The sequence below is a fragment of the Caenorhabditis remanei genome, chromosome V (genome assembly GCF_010183535.1).
Source record: "Caenorhabditis remanei strain PX506 chromosome V, whole genome shotgun sequence".
NCBI classification, from domain to species: domain Eukaryota; kingdom Metazoa; phylum Nematoda; class Chromadorea; order Rhabditida; family Rhabditidae; genus Caenorhabditis; species Caenorhabditis remanei.
The window spans coordinates 13,532,924-13,547,101 of NC_071332.1; the positions used below are offsets into that span (position 1 = coordinate 13,532,924).

At 36.2% G+C, this 14,178-nt stretch overlaps 4 protein-coding genes across 4 annotated transcripts; all 4 read right to left on the reverse strand.

Annotated features, from left to right (window-relative positions):
* Positions 1-640: 640 nt before the first annotated feature.
* GCK72_019685 (uncharacterized protein) lies at positions 641-2,427 on the reverse strand (the record flags this gene model as incomplete). Its single annotated transcript, XM_053733161.1, has 5 exons — positions 641-906; positions 954-1,941; positions 1,991-2,077; positions 2,125-2,286; positions 2,335-2,427. The coding sequence occupies 5 exons, from the start codon at positions 2,425-2,427 to the stop codon at positions 641-643; spliced, it is 1,596 nt and encodes a 531-aa protein (XP_053582074.1).
* Positions 2,428-3,000: 573 nt separating this feature from the next.
* On the reverse strand, positions 3,001-5,868 carry GCK72_019686 (uncharacterized protein; the record flags this gene model as incomplete). The annotated part of the gene is made up of 5 exons (XM_053733162.1): positions 3,001-3,222; positions 3,512-3,825; positions 4,009-4,109; positions 5,134-5,279; positions 5,797-5,868. The coding sequence occupies 5 exons, from the start codon at positions 5,866-5,868 to the stop codon at positions 3,001-3,003; spliced, it is 855 nt and encodes a 284-aa protein (XP_053582075.1).
* Positions 5,869-7,769: 1,901 nt separating this feature from the next.
* GCK72_019687 (uncharacterized protein) lies at positions 7,770-9,459 on the reverse strand (the record flags this gene model as incomplete). The annotated part of the gene is made up of 5 exons (XM_053733163.1): positions 7,770-7,809; positions 7,860-7,956; positions 8,783-9,005; positions 9,058-9,279; positions 9,325-9,459. 5 exons carry the CDS (start codon positions 9,457-9,459, stop codon positions 7,770-7,772), a joined length of 717 nt encoding a protein of 238 aa, XP_053582076.1.
* Positions 9,460-11,054: 1,595 nt separating this feature from the next.
* Positions 11,055-11,943, reverse strand: GCK72_019688 (uncharacterized protein; the record flags this gene model as incomplete). The annotated part of the gene is made up of 2 exons (XM_003095634.2): positions 11,055-11,229; positions 11,282-11,943. 2 exons carry the CDS (start codon positions 11,941-11,943, stop codon positions 11,055-11,057), a joined length of 837 nt encoding a protein of 278 aa, XP_003095682.2.
* Between the last annotated feature and the right edge of the window lie 2,235 nt (positions 11,944-14,178).

Sequence of the window (14,178 nt, forward strand, 5' to 3'; positions counted from 1 at the left end):
AGTAACTTCTACATCGCCATCTTTTTTCTCAGGTATTCCAACATTTTCTCATCGTGTCCTTTCATTTTCTCAAACCGGTATATGTTCGATTGTCAGTTCATACGTTTTTCTCAAATCCACCTTCAAATAATTTGTTTTCAATCCCGTTTTATACAACTTGTAGGCTTTGTAAGTATTTTTAAAGTGAATATTGATCACTGTCTAACTTTAGTTTTCCATCTTTATTTACACTTTCTCATTTCCAGAAGTTTTAAAAACTACTCACCGAAAGTAACGCATAATGTGATTTTCACCGGACTTCAACGAAATTGAACTAACTAATTGTATGAAAATGATTTCGGTCATTTTGAACCAATTTTTTTTTGAAATTTCACAGTGAGCTTCAAATTCTCTGGCAACAAGTTTTGGCCCTTTGACCAGAGCTGATTCTTTTTATTTAGTTTCTATGGATCTGAGTTTCTCACTGTTCAGATAGAAAATCGATATAAATAGTCCAAAATACACATTTTTTATTTCAGAATGTTAGAGAATTCGACAATCAAACACTATTTCTTCTTTCCGTACATCAATTCTTGATACTTTTCACTTTCACCGTCAAGTTTTTCCAAAAACGAAATTCTTCCCTCATGAAAAATATTTCTCATTTCACTGGATGGATAAGCGATGTGATAATGTCGTTCAGGATTGTCCAGACTATATTTCTCCCATCCATTTGAATTTTTTCCGTTTGGATTTCTGAAGTAGAATTGGTTCTCTTGTTTTTTTTAGAAGCATACCCATATTTAGCAAAATTAGAGAAAAGTGTTGTCATTTTTTCGAGAACTTTCAAGTCTTCCTCATTGGGATCGAACTTCGAATATGCGCCTTCTCCGAGAATATAACGGAGTTCTGTGCCGTGAAGAGCAGCTGAAAAACAGAAATATGATTCTCTCAAAAAGATATTTAAATCTTACCTTTGAATGGGAGCATATCATTCCACATTCCAAATCCATCTGGGTTTGTATAATTGAAAGTGTACAGGTACACATCATTCCCATACTTTGCCGCCGATTTCGCTGCTTGCAGAACTCCGAAATTGAAATATTCATCCCCAAATGCTTCAATCAACTTCTTCTTCATAGCGAACTCATCAGATGCGTCCACTTCCTTCGTGTAGTTCTCATAAAACATTCGTTGAGTTTCGTCTGGATTACTCACTACATCCTTCCCGTATGATTCTTTTGCTAGAAGTTTAATTCCATTGTCAGCTGGTGAAAGCGTGGGATTGATCATAGCCATCATAAGACCTTCGTACTCGGTAACTCCAGTCATCATTTGTTTTTTTGGTGCCTCTTTTCTCAATTCGTCGAGTGGTTTCGGGAAGAAATCTCCATCAAAGTTGGGAATAAATGTCAAAAATCCAGAAATTGACTTCTTGAAGTTTTTAACATTACTCAAAGTTTCAGCTGGTTGTGTCTGATACCAATTGAATAGAACTTTTGAGTCCCCTCCCGTGAATCCATGAAATTCTGCAAACTCTCTGAAGATCTTTGCTTGATTTTCAGAAGTTCTCAATGCAAAATCACTATGAGCAGATCCAGAAATCGGAATGAATCTTCTGAAGAGATCCCTTGAATGTGGACTCAATGACAGTAAATCAGTGCTCGATGCACCTGCACTCTGTCCAAAGACTGTCACGCAATAAGGATCTCCTCCGAACGAAGAAATATGTTTCTGAACCCATCGGAGAGCTAGAGTTTGATCCCAAAGACCCATATTTCCTCGACATGAATCATCGTCAGTCGTGAGGAACCCAAATACTCCTAGGCGGTAGTTGACAGTGACAACAATAACATCTTTTAGCGGGAGTGTTCCAGAAAGTGAGTAGTCGCAGTAATCACACGAACCACACAATTCATAACCTCCTCCATGAATGAAAACCATCACAGGACGACCCGATTTCTGGAAAAAGATGATTGAAAAAGTTATCTGACTTTGATTGAGAACTCACAAATTCAGCTGACTGACCACGCGGAGTAAATACATTCAGAGTGAGACAACCCGCTTCTTCTGGAGTTTTTTGTCTTGGACCAGCTATCTGAATACCATATTTAGGTTTTTAGAGTTCTCAGACTAGTCCCGAACCCCTTCAAAGCCTCCAGTCTGAACACAAGCCGGTCCGTACTCATAACAATTTCTAGCCTCTTTCCATGTGTCAGCTGGAATTGGCTTCTTGAAACGAAGCTCGTCTACTGGAGGTTTGGCATACGGTATTCCAAGAAAACCGTCCACGATGACGTCATTCTTCTGAATATTTAGATGTTTATCATTAATATGTCCCATAATCTGACTTACATGCTTATAAATGTTCCCTCGAACAGGACCACACGTTGCTGGCAGAACTTCTGAATTCTGTTCAGGTTTCAGATGAGACAAGAAGCCTCCCATATTGTGATACGAGTGGAAATGAATGTGTATGGTAGTTCTCTATTTATACCTGTCGAGAGGTAAGAGAACAGTGAGAAACAGAGAAGTATTAAGTACACATCAGTCGGTCACAAACTATGAGAAACATTGGGAAAAATGTGGTTTGTTGCGTTGAACAGACTATTTCCACTGATTTTCACATTGCCTTGAATTCTTCAAAGATTATTATTTCCTGGACTGCAGAAGGTTCCACTTCTGGCGATCTGTAAATAGAGGCGGAGGTTGTAAGGAACAAAAACGCTTATGAAGAGACTTATTTTTATTCAGTTAATTAGATAAAATCACAATTTATAAAAAACTGAAGACATTTCGGGCAAAGCTCGTTCTTTTGCTGTTCGAGTTGTTGAAAGTTATAACAATTGTAAGAATTAAGAGAAAGACTCGAAAACGGAAATGACATTTTTAAACGATGCTGCGTGTTGGAATAGGGAGAAGATAAATACATGAACATGACAATAATTTAGAGATTAAAATTTCAGACTGAAAGTTGTCAACAAAAGAAAGAACGCAATGAGAAAGAAAGAATGATCATCATTAGGTAGTGAGATGTTTGCCAGCCTCCGGGCACTTCTGCGCATACATTTCCGTTCGTTGTTTTATAATCTCTCTTGCGTTTTCCATTAATTTGAATTGTCTTTCGATTGCTTCATCCAGATTCTTCTCTTCAACTACCGCCTGATCCATCAATTCTTCCATTTCCCATTGAATTCCGAGACGAGTGAATTCATTATTCACGTCCACTGATGCATCACGGAACTGAAAATTACGAAATATTAGAAGGTTCAAAGAAGAAACGTGTTGGAAACTCATTTAAATACACGTTTTTGGTCAAAATGTACTTCTTTGGAGAATATCGAAAGCGGATGATTTCGGACACCAGAAATTCTATCATGTGCCGGTAATCGATATCTATTTTTTCGGGAAAGTTCGGTAGTAAGTATACTAATCGGGATATTTCATTTCTATTGCGGTAGTTTTTGGATGCAACTGTTATTGAAAAAGCTATTTCTGGATGGTGTTTGAACAAAGTAAATCAAGCACTTACATGTTTACTGCAAACCTCGGCGCCTTCTTTGACATGATCAAGTGTGGATGGTGTGGGAACAGGTGGTTTCACGGTTACATTGGTTAATAACTGACACCAATTCATCATTAATGCATCAATTGCATTCCCTAAATTAGATGGAGCTATCGGTGATTCATCGTCTTCTTTCGATCCGTTATCTTCCTCGATTTCTTGCGATTTCTCACGAGATTCTGCTGTTTGTGGTCTCTCTTCGTCTTCTTCTATCATTTCATCATTATCTGGAAGTGGGGCGTCTCCGAGCAAATCATCAATGTCTTGGTCGATTGGAAAGTCTAAAAACTATATCAGGATATGTTAAGAGCTCGATGAAGTTTAAATAAATAGTTTAAATTTCCGTTTTACGTCGTTATTCCGCTCCTCGAATAGAGGAAAACACTTTCTTCCGAGTGTGAATAGCCCCATTAGGTTATTTTTAGCATTTTTGTTGTTATATCCGCACAAAACGGTTACATTACCTTCGGCTGGAACTTCTTCTTGTGGAATCTCTTGATTTTGTTGTTCTTCACCGCCGCCTTCTTCCATTCCTTCTAATTCATCGAACATCTCGTCACTTTGGCTGAAAATCGATCAACATGAAACGGATTTTGATACGAAAAGAAAATACGCCGAAAAATAGAAAATTCTGTTTTCATTCAACGAGGAGCACAGATACTTTTTGGTTTTCGCATCTGAGAAACACAGGCAAATCGATATTAACGGATAACGGAAAATATAACGAAAATTATGCAAACACAGACTTGATAATTTGAAGTATATGTTTTTAAGCATGGAGGATTTTTTTCCGTTATATTTTCACATCCGAACTCAAAAAAAAGCTGAAATTCACTGAAAAACTATAGTTATCGGAAAAGAAATAAAGAGGTGCAACACTTGCAACGACGTTCCGAAATTCCGCCTCGCGTGTTGTTTATCGTAAATCTACACAGAAATTAGGAGGGCCCCACTGCGCACAGTATTTACTTTGAGAGGGCCTCTGCAGGAGGCCGTGGGAGGGTCTTTACGATGCATTGTACACTTGCTGGCCATTTTTGAGGGATCTCACGAAGACCAGTAAAAGTGTACACGGATGAACGGAAATTCTCCGCATGCTTTACGACCCGAGTTTCTCTATCTTTTAAAGATTCTGAAAGATTTTTGAAAGCAATTTCACAAAAGGCATTTGTTAGAGTTTTTAAAAGAAAAAACAAACACATTTTATTGTATATCACAGAGTAGGATAGCTAGTAAGGGAATAGATTTCCATGTTTCCTCTCAACTACCCATTTCAAACAAAAAAATTTCCAACAAAAGTCTCGATACGGTTTGTGAAGATATAACATCATGATAGTTCCAGACACTCCATGAATCGAAATTATAATATTGGTTATGTTGGTGATACTCGGAGTGACGTTGATTAGTAATCTGGTAAGCAGAACTACAAGTTGGGGGATAAACATAATAAAAAGTGGAATTGATATCTGAAAACGGAAAGAATGAGACTTTAGGTGTCGCCATCTCAGACCTGAAGCAATATCGCCCGAATCAGCAATTTCGGAATGTTATTTGCTCCCGACGACATCAAAATTTTCTTGAATGTATACCTCATATGAATATTAATCAGAATAGCCAATCCTACTGCTTGAAAAAGGACAACAAATGAAACCAATAATGCTCTAATAGAGAATCCTAGAGGAATGATGATAAGTGGGTGCTCAGCACTGTCAAACTGTTTCAACTCCGGAATTCGCTGTAATTCACATTATTATTTTTCCCAACTATATCAGAGTTTCAGCACTTCAAACGCTTCAAGTTTCAGTGAACCTTGGTCTGAGGGGATATCCACCAGAGGAGGTATAAAGTTGGATAATGCCAAAATATAGTTTGCAGCTATATATGGATAACGGAAATATCTCCACCATGTTCTTTGCATGAAAAGAAGAAAGAAACGATTCTCAAATATTGAAATTGTTGAGACTCCGACTACTGTAAAACAGATATCTTGATTGTATGGTTCCCGTGGAAAATATACGTGATAAGAGAGTAACTGTTACAGAAACTTGTGCATGTGTATCCATATTTATATACCTGATGATTCCCAAAATAACTCCGTCATGAGTTGGTGAACAGATGAACGGTTGTACAATAATACTGAATATTAAGTCCAACCAGCAACTCCAAAAGTGTAAATTGAACAAAACACTTTTCACAGATTTCATACTGGAAGGAGTCTGAAATATGATACAGTAACCACCGAACAGGTGGACAGGTATTGAGAGACATCCGATTGAGTCCAGGAGTATCGAATAGCTTGTTGGGGAATCCAGAATAGTCGGCATGTTTGAGAACAGAGAAAAATAAACGAAGAGGAACTCCCAGTCTCCAAAACATGCTTATATATGTGGTTTTCTGTTGTCAGACTGAGCAGATCTCTGAATTTCTCACCCGAACACTCATTTCACCTGTCAACTTCCTGGCCACTGCACTTTTGACTGATGTTTTCATTTTTGAGTTCGACGAACAGCATTCAGCTCTTTTTCGTCTAATTTTGTGATTTCATTCTGGGAAATACTGGTGGGAGCGGTTATGTATGTTGTACTAGAAGTGTTTTCCACAGTGGAGAAGCTTTTCTATTGCCAGGTAAATTAAAAATTATTATTAATGAATGTTGTTTTGTTCAATCGAATTATGATCTACATCCATTGGTATTACAGATAGTTTTCTAGGATTCTGAAGAAATCAGGAGATTTCAGATTCAGAAGTAACACAGGTCGTTCGCAAACGATCCGTTACGGATGCTTCGGACGATCGCGCACGGTCCATATCGGTACCGAAAAAAAGACTCGTTATGGATCCATAACCGACCCGTTTGCGAACGTCCGTATATGGTCCGTGCGCGATCCGTTCATTTCTAGTTGCTCTCCCTGCCCTCCCCTTCCTATTTTTCTTGGGTTTCAAAGCAAAAAAGTTTTTTATAATGACTTATTTATTTCAGAAAAAATCATTTAAACAATTAAAAATTCAAGAAAGATAGAAAAATCAACAAAAAAACTAATATAAAATTTATTGAAACATTCCTAATTTTTTTGTCGATTTGTGTCGATTTTGTGCCAATATCCATAATTCTGTCCATTTTTGAAGCCAAAATCCTGTTGTAGTTGCCTCATTCCGTTTCCGCCCTCAGGCAAATCGATATTAATCAGGCATTACTTAGGTTCGCTTCAATGTTGGCATAGCGAGACTGAGCTAGCTAGATTGAAAAGCAGCTCGCTAGAATGACGACGCGTCTAGCTAGATTTGCCTAGTAATAATGCTAGAATAGTCTATTGATTTTTCTATATAGAAATGTGGCGTTTTCAACATTTATTCATCCGAAGAAAATGAATGACAAAAAAGTAGCAATACCGTAGTGACAACAAAAAATTCTAGAAATAGGAACATATTATTTTCGATAACATGTAGGCGTCGTGTCTCCGAAGTATCACTGTCGAAGTACCAAACGAGCAGTGGAATGTGGGTGGTTTCTATAAAGATGTAGTTATGAAAACTTTTTGTTTTGATAGCTTTTGTAAAACTCACATCATATTTGTGACACGCAGTTTGAAGTAAACAGAAACTTCTATCGATGGGTCGTTCTGCTGGAATCACCTGAATTCACCTTTGTTTGTGATAATAATGATATACAATATGTACCGTTCGAATCCAATGATTAGCTGTTTGCTGGATGATCCTCCCTAAAGATCCATATTGTGGACTCAGTTGGGAAAGAGTGTCATTGACATCGCCGTAATCCGTAGATGTTTCATTTCGAAATCTCACGTGTACGTCTCAAACCGGTGGTATTCTGGGAAAACTGCGGTAAATTATAGGAAATGGTCTTTTCAGTAGATTAAAAAATATATACAGAGAAAAGATCGAGTAACTCGAAAAACAGAAAAAAAACTGCAAAATTGTTTTAAAAATAAAAATAATAATGTTTTTCGAATGTCTAACTAGCTAGACTGACGCCTTGGCTAGCTAGATTAGGTTCTTGCGCTATATTAACCCCACATCTAGCTAGATTGACATCGACTCTTCCATTTTTCACAATCTAGCTAGATTAGGGATATACTGATGGCACACATATCTAGATTGATATACACTTGCAATAGTGCTGTATTATAGCTACACTGCCACTAGATTGACGATGTGTCTAGATAGACTTCATTTTTATGCTAGATTGACCCAACATCTAGCTATATTAATATCGATTTGCCTGAGCCAAGCCAACACTTGATGCTCTGAAAATTTATTTTTCTCATTTTTATCTGGAAATAAATCGCTCACTCACCGAAAAACTGCTTGAAAGTAGATTGTTTCTGCATCATTTATCAAAAAATATTGAATTTGCGGCTCCTTATTCCTTGATTTGTATATCCGACCAGATTCTGAAAAAATTAAGTCCTATACTGTATTTATAGGTAGCCGATAGACAAACCTCAACAAAATTGTTGTCCATTTTGTTCGAATCGGTCTCCAATAATTTTATCGGCCTGAAAAACCATGAAAAAGTAAATAATTCAAAGAAATTTGAGAAAAAATAGGAAAAAAATATTCGAAACAAAAATAAAAATTGAGCTGGCCGCGAGAGAAAAAGTTAGTCCAATCATCCATGTACGATCCGTGCGCGAAAGCAATCAGAGTCCCTGAGCAGGACGTCGTAAACCATCCTCACGCGATCTCGTATCCGAGCAGTGCGCGCACAGTCGATAGAAAAGTTGGACATCCATAAACGGTCCGTGTGCGAATGAGGAATACGAGTCGTGCGCGAACGACCTATCGCGAGAAGCGTCGTTACGGATCCGTAAAGACTCCGCACAAGATTCGCATCCGTAACGCGTCTACTCGCGAACAACCTGTGAAGGAATAATCCAAAACATGTTTGTGTTTTTCGTTGTCAGAAAGTACCGAAATGTGAAATTAAGACAAAGAACACCCATATCTACTTCCTTGTCACTGATTTTCTTGGGTGATCTCTAATTATGCATTGTTCTTTTTTGGGAGGTGGTTGACTTCTTCAGGTTCAGGCATTCCAAGAATAGCAATCATGTTTTTTTAAAGTTTCATTTTGTATATGCCCTTTTGTGTTCAGAGATGTTGTGTGTTGAGAAAGCTATTTTGGGCTAGAGAAGGAAGAATCGGGCAAGCAGCAAAGCGAGGAATGTGAATATTAACAGTTTTATTTTCAGTGCAAATTTTTATGTTTCAGGAAACCTTGTTTGTTGTTTTTCCTACAACAAATCGCGTAATTCAATAATTTTCTACAAAATGTTCGATAGGGTCTATAAAGATAAAGCATCACAATGGTTCCAGAAGCTCCATGAATCGAAAGAAATAGATTAGTTAAGTTAGCAGCTTCTTGAATTGAATTGGCAAACAGTCGAACAACAATAGCAGCCAATTCTGGTATAAAAATAAGACAGAAAGATATGGATATCTGAAGTTCCGAAAAGTTTCAATGGACATTGGAAATTGGGATATTCCCTCACCTGAAGATATATTGCTCGAAGCAGAGTTTTCTGTGTTTTGTGAAATTCCGCAGAACTAGTTTTCACAGCATTTTTCATGAATACGTGAGTTAAAATAACCAGTGTTACTGTTTGTGAGAAAAACACTAGAAGTAGAGCAAGTCCTCTCATTGAAATCCAAAAATTCTCGAGAGTAGCAAAGATTAATTTAGGATTATCAAATGTCACGAGCTCGGAAGTTTTCTGAAAAAAATGGAATGTTTTGAAATTCGTGATGTTCATATCTACCTGAAAAGCAATTTCTCTGATAGAATCTTGATCTTTCACTATTTCCAGCCATGGTGGTATCAAATTGGAAATAACAACACCGCAGTTGAATAACAGAAGTAGAAAACGGAAGTGTCTCCACCATGTTTGCTGCATGAAAAGAATATAGAAACGGTTTTCAAAAATGAAAATGGTTGATACTGCAACTACTGCAACACTGATGAAAAGTTATTAATTTGTTCTATTTCTTCAAACTCACGTGACAGTGAAGTCATCATTAAACATACGCCAAAATTTGGACCTACTATTAGAAATCTCAGTAAACCCAAAGAAACACTGATAGGTGCAGAAAAACATGTGAAGGGCTGGAGTATCACACTGAATAACAAATCTGTGGAGCAACTCCAAAAATGTAAATTCAACAATGCGAATTTGACAGATTTCATACTGGAAGGAGTCTGAAATAGGATACAGTAACCACCGAATAGGTGAATAGGAAGTGAGAAACATCCAATGGTATAACAGATAAAAGAGTAGACTATAGGGGAAGTTAGAAAGTTTGTCATGTTGAAAATAGGGGAACGTTAAGGTTTAATAAAGCAGGAGTGAGGAACAAACGAAAAATATTTCGGCTTTTGAATTCTGTGAAACCATTACTCAGAAAAAGAGATATGTCACCTGTCTAATTCCTAGTCAGTGATTTTCTTTTCTGTTTTCGTCAGCACTAATTAGGAACAAGAGGAAAAAAAATCTAGAACAACTACACAAAAGTGCGATTCTGGATTAGAAGAATATTGATTGTTATTCAATTAGCTGAGTATAATCCGGTCACTAAACTGGTGAAGTTTTATTTATTTCTTATTTCAGAGATCATCTTGAAGCAATATCTGAGTCTTGGGCCAGTGTCGCAGACCTATTTTTTTCATTTCCATATCATAGAACAGATTTGTGATTTGTATATTTCTGAAGCAGGTCTAATTAAAATTTTATGTGGCAGTTCTTTTTTCATCATAACTTCAAAAAATAAACGCCTCAATTCTTGGTTTGCCTCATTTCTACTCTACTTCTTTATTGGTATTTCTTTCTTGATTTGTCTGTTAGTTTTTTTGATTCATCTGTTCTTCTGAACCCTCTTGCTTCTTAAGAAACTTGTGATTTTTTTCAATTGATGATATCAACCCCTCCTGTCTGCCACTTTGCAAATGTTATAATTATAAGCAATATCGAAATCTTCATGCGTTTTCAACTTATAGTTTTCCTGTTATGACCGAGATTCAATAAAAGATTTAGTGACTAAAACCATGGGAAGTCTTGATTGTGTGGGCACCTGTCGAAGAAGACGCCGGTCCCACGAACTCCTGAAAAATTGAATTTCCATCAGATTTAAAAATCTATTTCAGTTACCTTTTGTGGCTTATCCATTCTCAACATTTTCTTGACAATTCCTCTATATTGAGACGACAAGAAAAAACTCAAGAGGCAGTGAAAAACAGAATTGAAAGTAAGAATTGTTTTTGAAATGTCGGTAAATACAATAGCCAATTGACTGAAAACTTCGGATATACATTTTTTTTAATTTCAACTTTTTTTCAAACTGACTCAATGACGAGGGACCATCTTTTCATGTCCGTACTTCCGACAACAAACACAAAACTATAAATTATTTCAGAGATGAGAAAGGAGACAGCCATTATAGTAACCAATAGACTTGTGCTATTTCCTCTGAAATATTTGTAAAAATACTCATTTTTTTACAGTGAAACCAACTTGTCACTCTTCAAATTTTTTCTTGATTTCTGAGCAAGTTTCAGTGTGATCAGAAGTGTTGCAGTAGTGATGAGATAGACTGCAGTCAGTAAGAAAACGAAAATTCCTTCTATGTAGTCATTCAGACCATTTCCCTTATCTGCTGCAAAATAACAAGAGCTGAAAACAGTTAAAATTGAAAACATGGAGAACATATAGAAAAGAAACTAACTCTTCCCACACGAACTCTCTTCCTTCTCTAAAACCAGTTCCCTTGTAAATAATGTAACTCGAATATGACAAAATATACCAAATAACACAAACTAGCGATTCAAATATACTAATTCTCAACCCGTAGGATGGTTTCATGAGACTATCAGATACTTTATTCATAGGAAACATTACAGTGACAGCTCGGATTCCAGCCATTGTCAATGCAAGAATTGCAGAGTTCAACCTTCCGAATTTTTGAACTGCCAGAGCTATCAACTCAATAAAAACGAACCACCATTGCTCATTTGTTCCACACGTGCTGCTGTCAACTTTCTCATAAGTTTTGTGAATTATATTGCACGAAGAAACCAATAAATCACATATACAAATACCAATCATGATTATGAAGACCACATTATTTCTTAACTCCTTTCTTGTCAGAATCAATAAATGAATTAAATTAAGAAAAAATCCAACAAAAGATGCTCCATAATCAACATCTTTCGATTTTTCAACTATCAACTCCTGAGTTCTCTTCTCAAAAACCAAATCGGTATCGACTTCCCAATTTGGAAAAGGACCTCCATCATAATAGTAATAGTAGTCCAGAAAGTCCCGACCATACCATCGTTCCGTAGTGGGTCCCGATGGAATAACAGTAGTAGTAGAGATTTTGAACATTGGGAGATATTGTGAGTTATGAGAAGCGATTATATCATATTGCTATGTTTTCGGTTTCAAACTGCATGTGATAATAGATCAAAGATAATAAAGGGTTGCAATCTGCATTATTAAAGTTTAACATGATATCAGATAAATAACATATTTCAGTCGCCTACACACATACATTTCATCAAGACAACTGAGAGAAACGTTTAATTTCATAAATGATATTTCGCACTCAAATATTTGGATCTTGCTTCAAATGTCGGATTGAACATTTTGTAGAACTGCGAAGAATTGAATAGTTTGGGATGGTTGTCTTCAATAAGAACAAACTGTTTTCTTCTTGTTATAATGTTCTGAAAATGTTAACAGATTGTATTCTAAAAGTTTGGTTCCGAACTAACTTCAACACTTGGCAGAGAAGCTTTTCGCAGTTCTTTATTGGATATCAGTTGAATTGCCTGTAGGGATTCTGGAAAAAGAGCAGTCATCCATGTAAATACCTGATTGGATTTATCCTTACCATCCAGCGATGCAATATACTTCAATCCAGATAGAAAACTCAAATCCTTGAATGTTGTATTCTTTATCTTCAAACTGCCAAATATATGAGTGACTCTACCCAACTTTATCACATATTTCTCATCTTCTGATCCTATGTTCAAATCACCAAGAACATAATCACAATCTCCATCCAAACTGCTCATATTATAAAAGGTGCACACCTTTAAAATCTCGAAATACTCAATTTCTTTGCAGTATTTTGCATGAATGTTCACGAAAAATACATTGTATTTCAAAAAAACTTCCATTTCGTGGATCGTCAGACAGAAATCGGGGTGCAAGTTTTCCAAGTTTACGAGTCGATTGTTCTCCCAATCATATTGAAATTCCTGAAAACAATTATTAAATTTCAAGCTTCTGTCGAATAAGTTACCCCATTACTCCGGAAGCTGTTCATTCCAAGTCCTGTCATTTTTGTGTTGTTTCGGATATTGATAAACACTTCGTCTTTTAATCCAATATTTTTAATTTCAAATCTATAAAATATTCCAAAAAATGATAAATCCTTCAGATCCGTATTCTCAATTATGAAACGTCCTTTAACAGTTCGAATTCTTGACAGAGCAGAGAGAATTGATGAGTCTGGAGTGCTGGAGAAATGAAGACCCCCGAAAAGAAATTCGCAAGTTTTATAGGAATCAAGGGAACCGGTAAAGAGATCATCGCCTCGACAACCTGAACGAAATAGTTGATAACAAATATACCAATGTCAATTACCACACTCTCTAAAGTTTCCAGAGGTTCTCACATCCAGATACGTTTTCTTGTAGGGATTGTTTTTCAGTGAGTATGCATATAACACTTGATTATTCTCTATCCGCAACTCACATTCATTGTAATCGTCATCTCCCCACATGTAGAAATAAAAAAGAGCATCTAGATTGGCTAGTCTTATGTTATCTCTAATGAAAAATCCATCTGAAATCTTGTTGAAGACATCCGGACGCACAGATACACTTACAAGTTTCGCAAAAGAAATTGAATTCTCCATACTCGTTGTCAATATTGAAAATCGAAAGTGTTTTTAGTTCGGAATCAATTATATTTATTCCCCCAAATAATGTATGCATTTGTTCAAAAAGTTTCGTCAGCTGAATTTCAGACAAATCTGTATTTTGGTTTATCGAGAGAATTCCACAAACTTCCGAGCATTTCGGGAAGAATTTCGCAGTTTGAGAATTGATTTCCGACTGATTGAAAGTGCATTTTGAATCTGAAATAAATTTAGAAATAGTTACATTTTCAGAGTTCATGATTACCACATGAATAGTGTTTTATTACTTTATCCAGATCTTCTAAAAAATCGGAGCGGATTATCAAAAATAAAGGAAACAGGAAAAATGTAACATACATCAGAACTTCAATGGCAAACAACGTCTCGAGTTTTTCAAACCAAAGTGTATAATTATACTTTGTTTTCAATATGATATACCACAAGACTCACTTAGTTTTATATTTTATCTTTCACCTATCAATGATTTATTTCGTAATAATTTATTTTTCGATTATGGTTTCTGGATATTCCTATTTTTCAGCAGATATTAGGAGGATCATAAAATACCATAAATGCGGTAAAATAATAAATTCATTAGTCAAACATTATTCAAATAGATTTCAGATTTCGGGTGTATTTTTCCATTTTCTCAAATAAATTCAACCACCGTCGCATTATTTCCGGATTGTGAG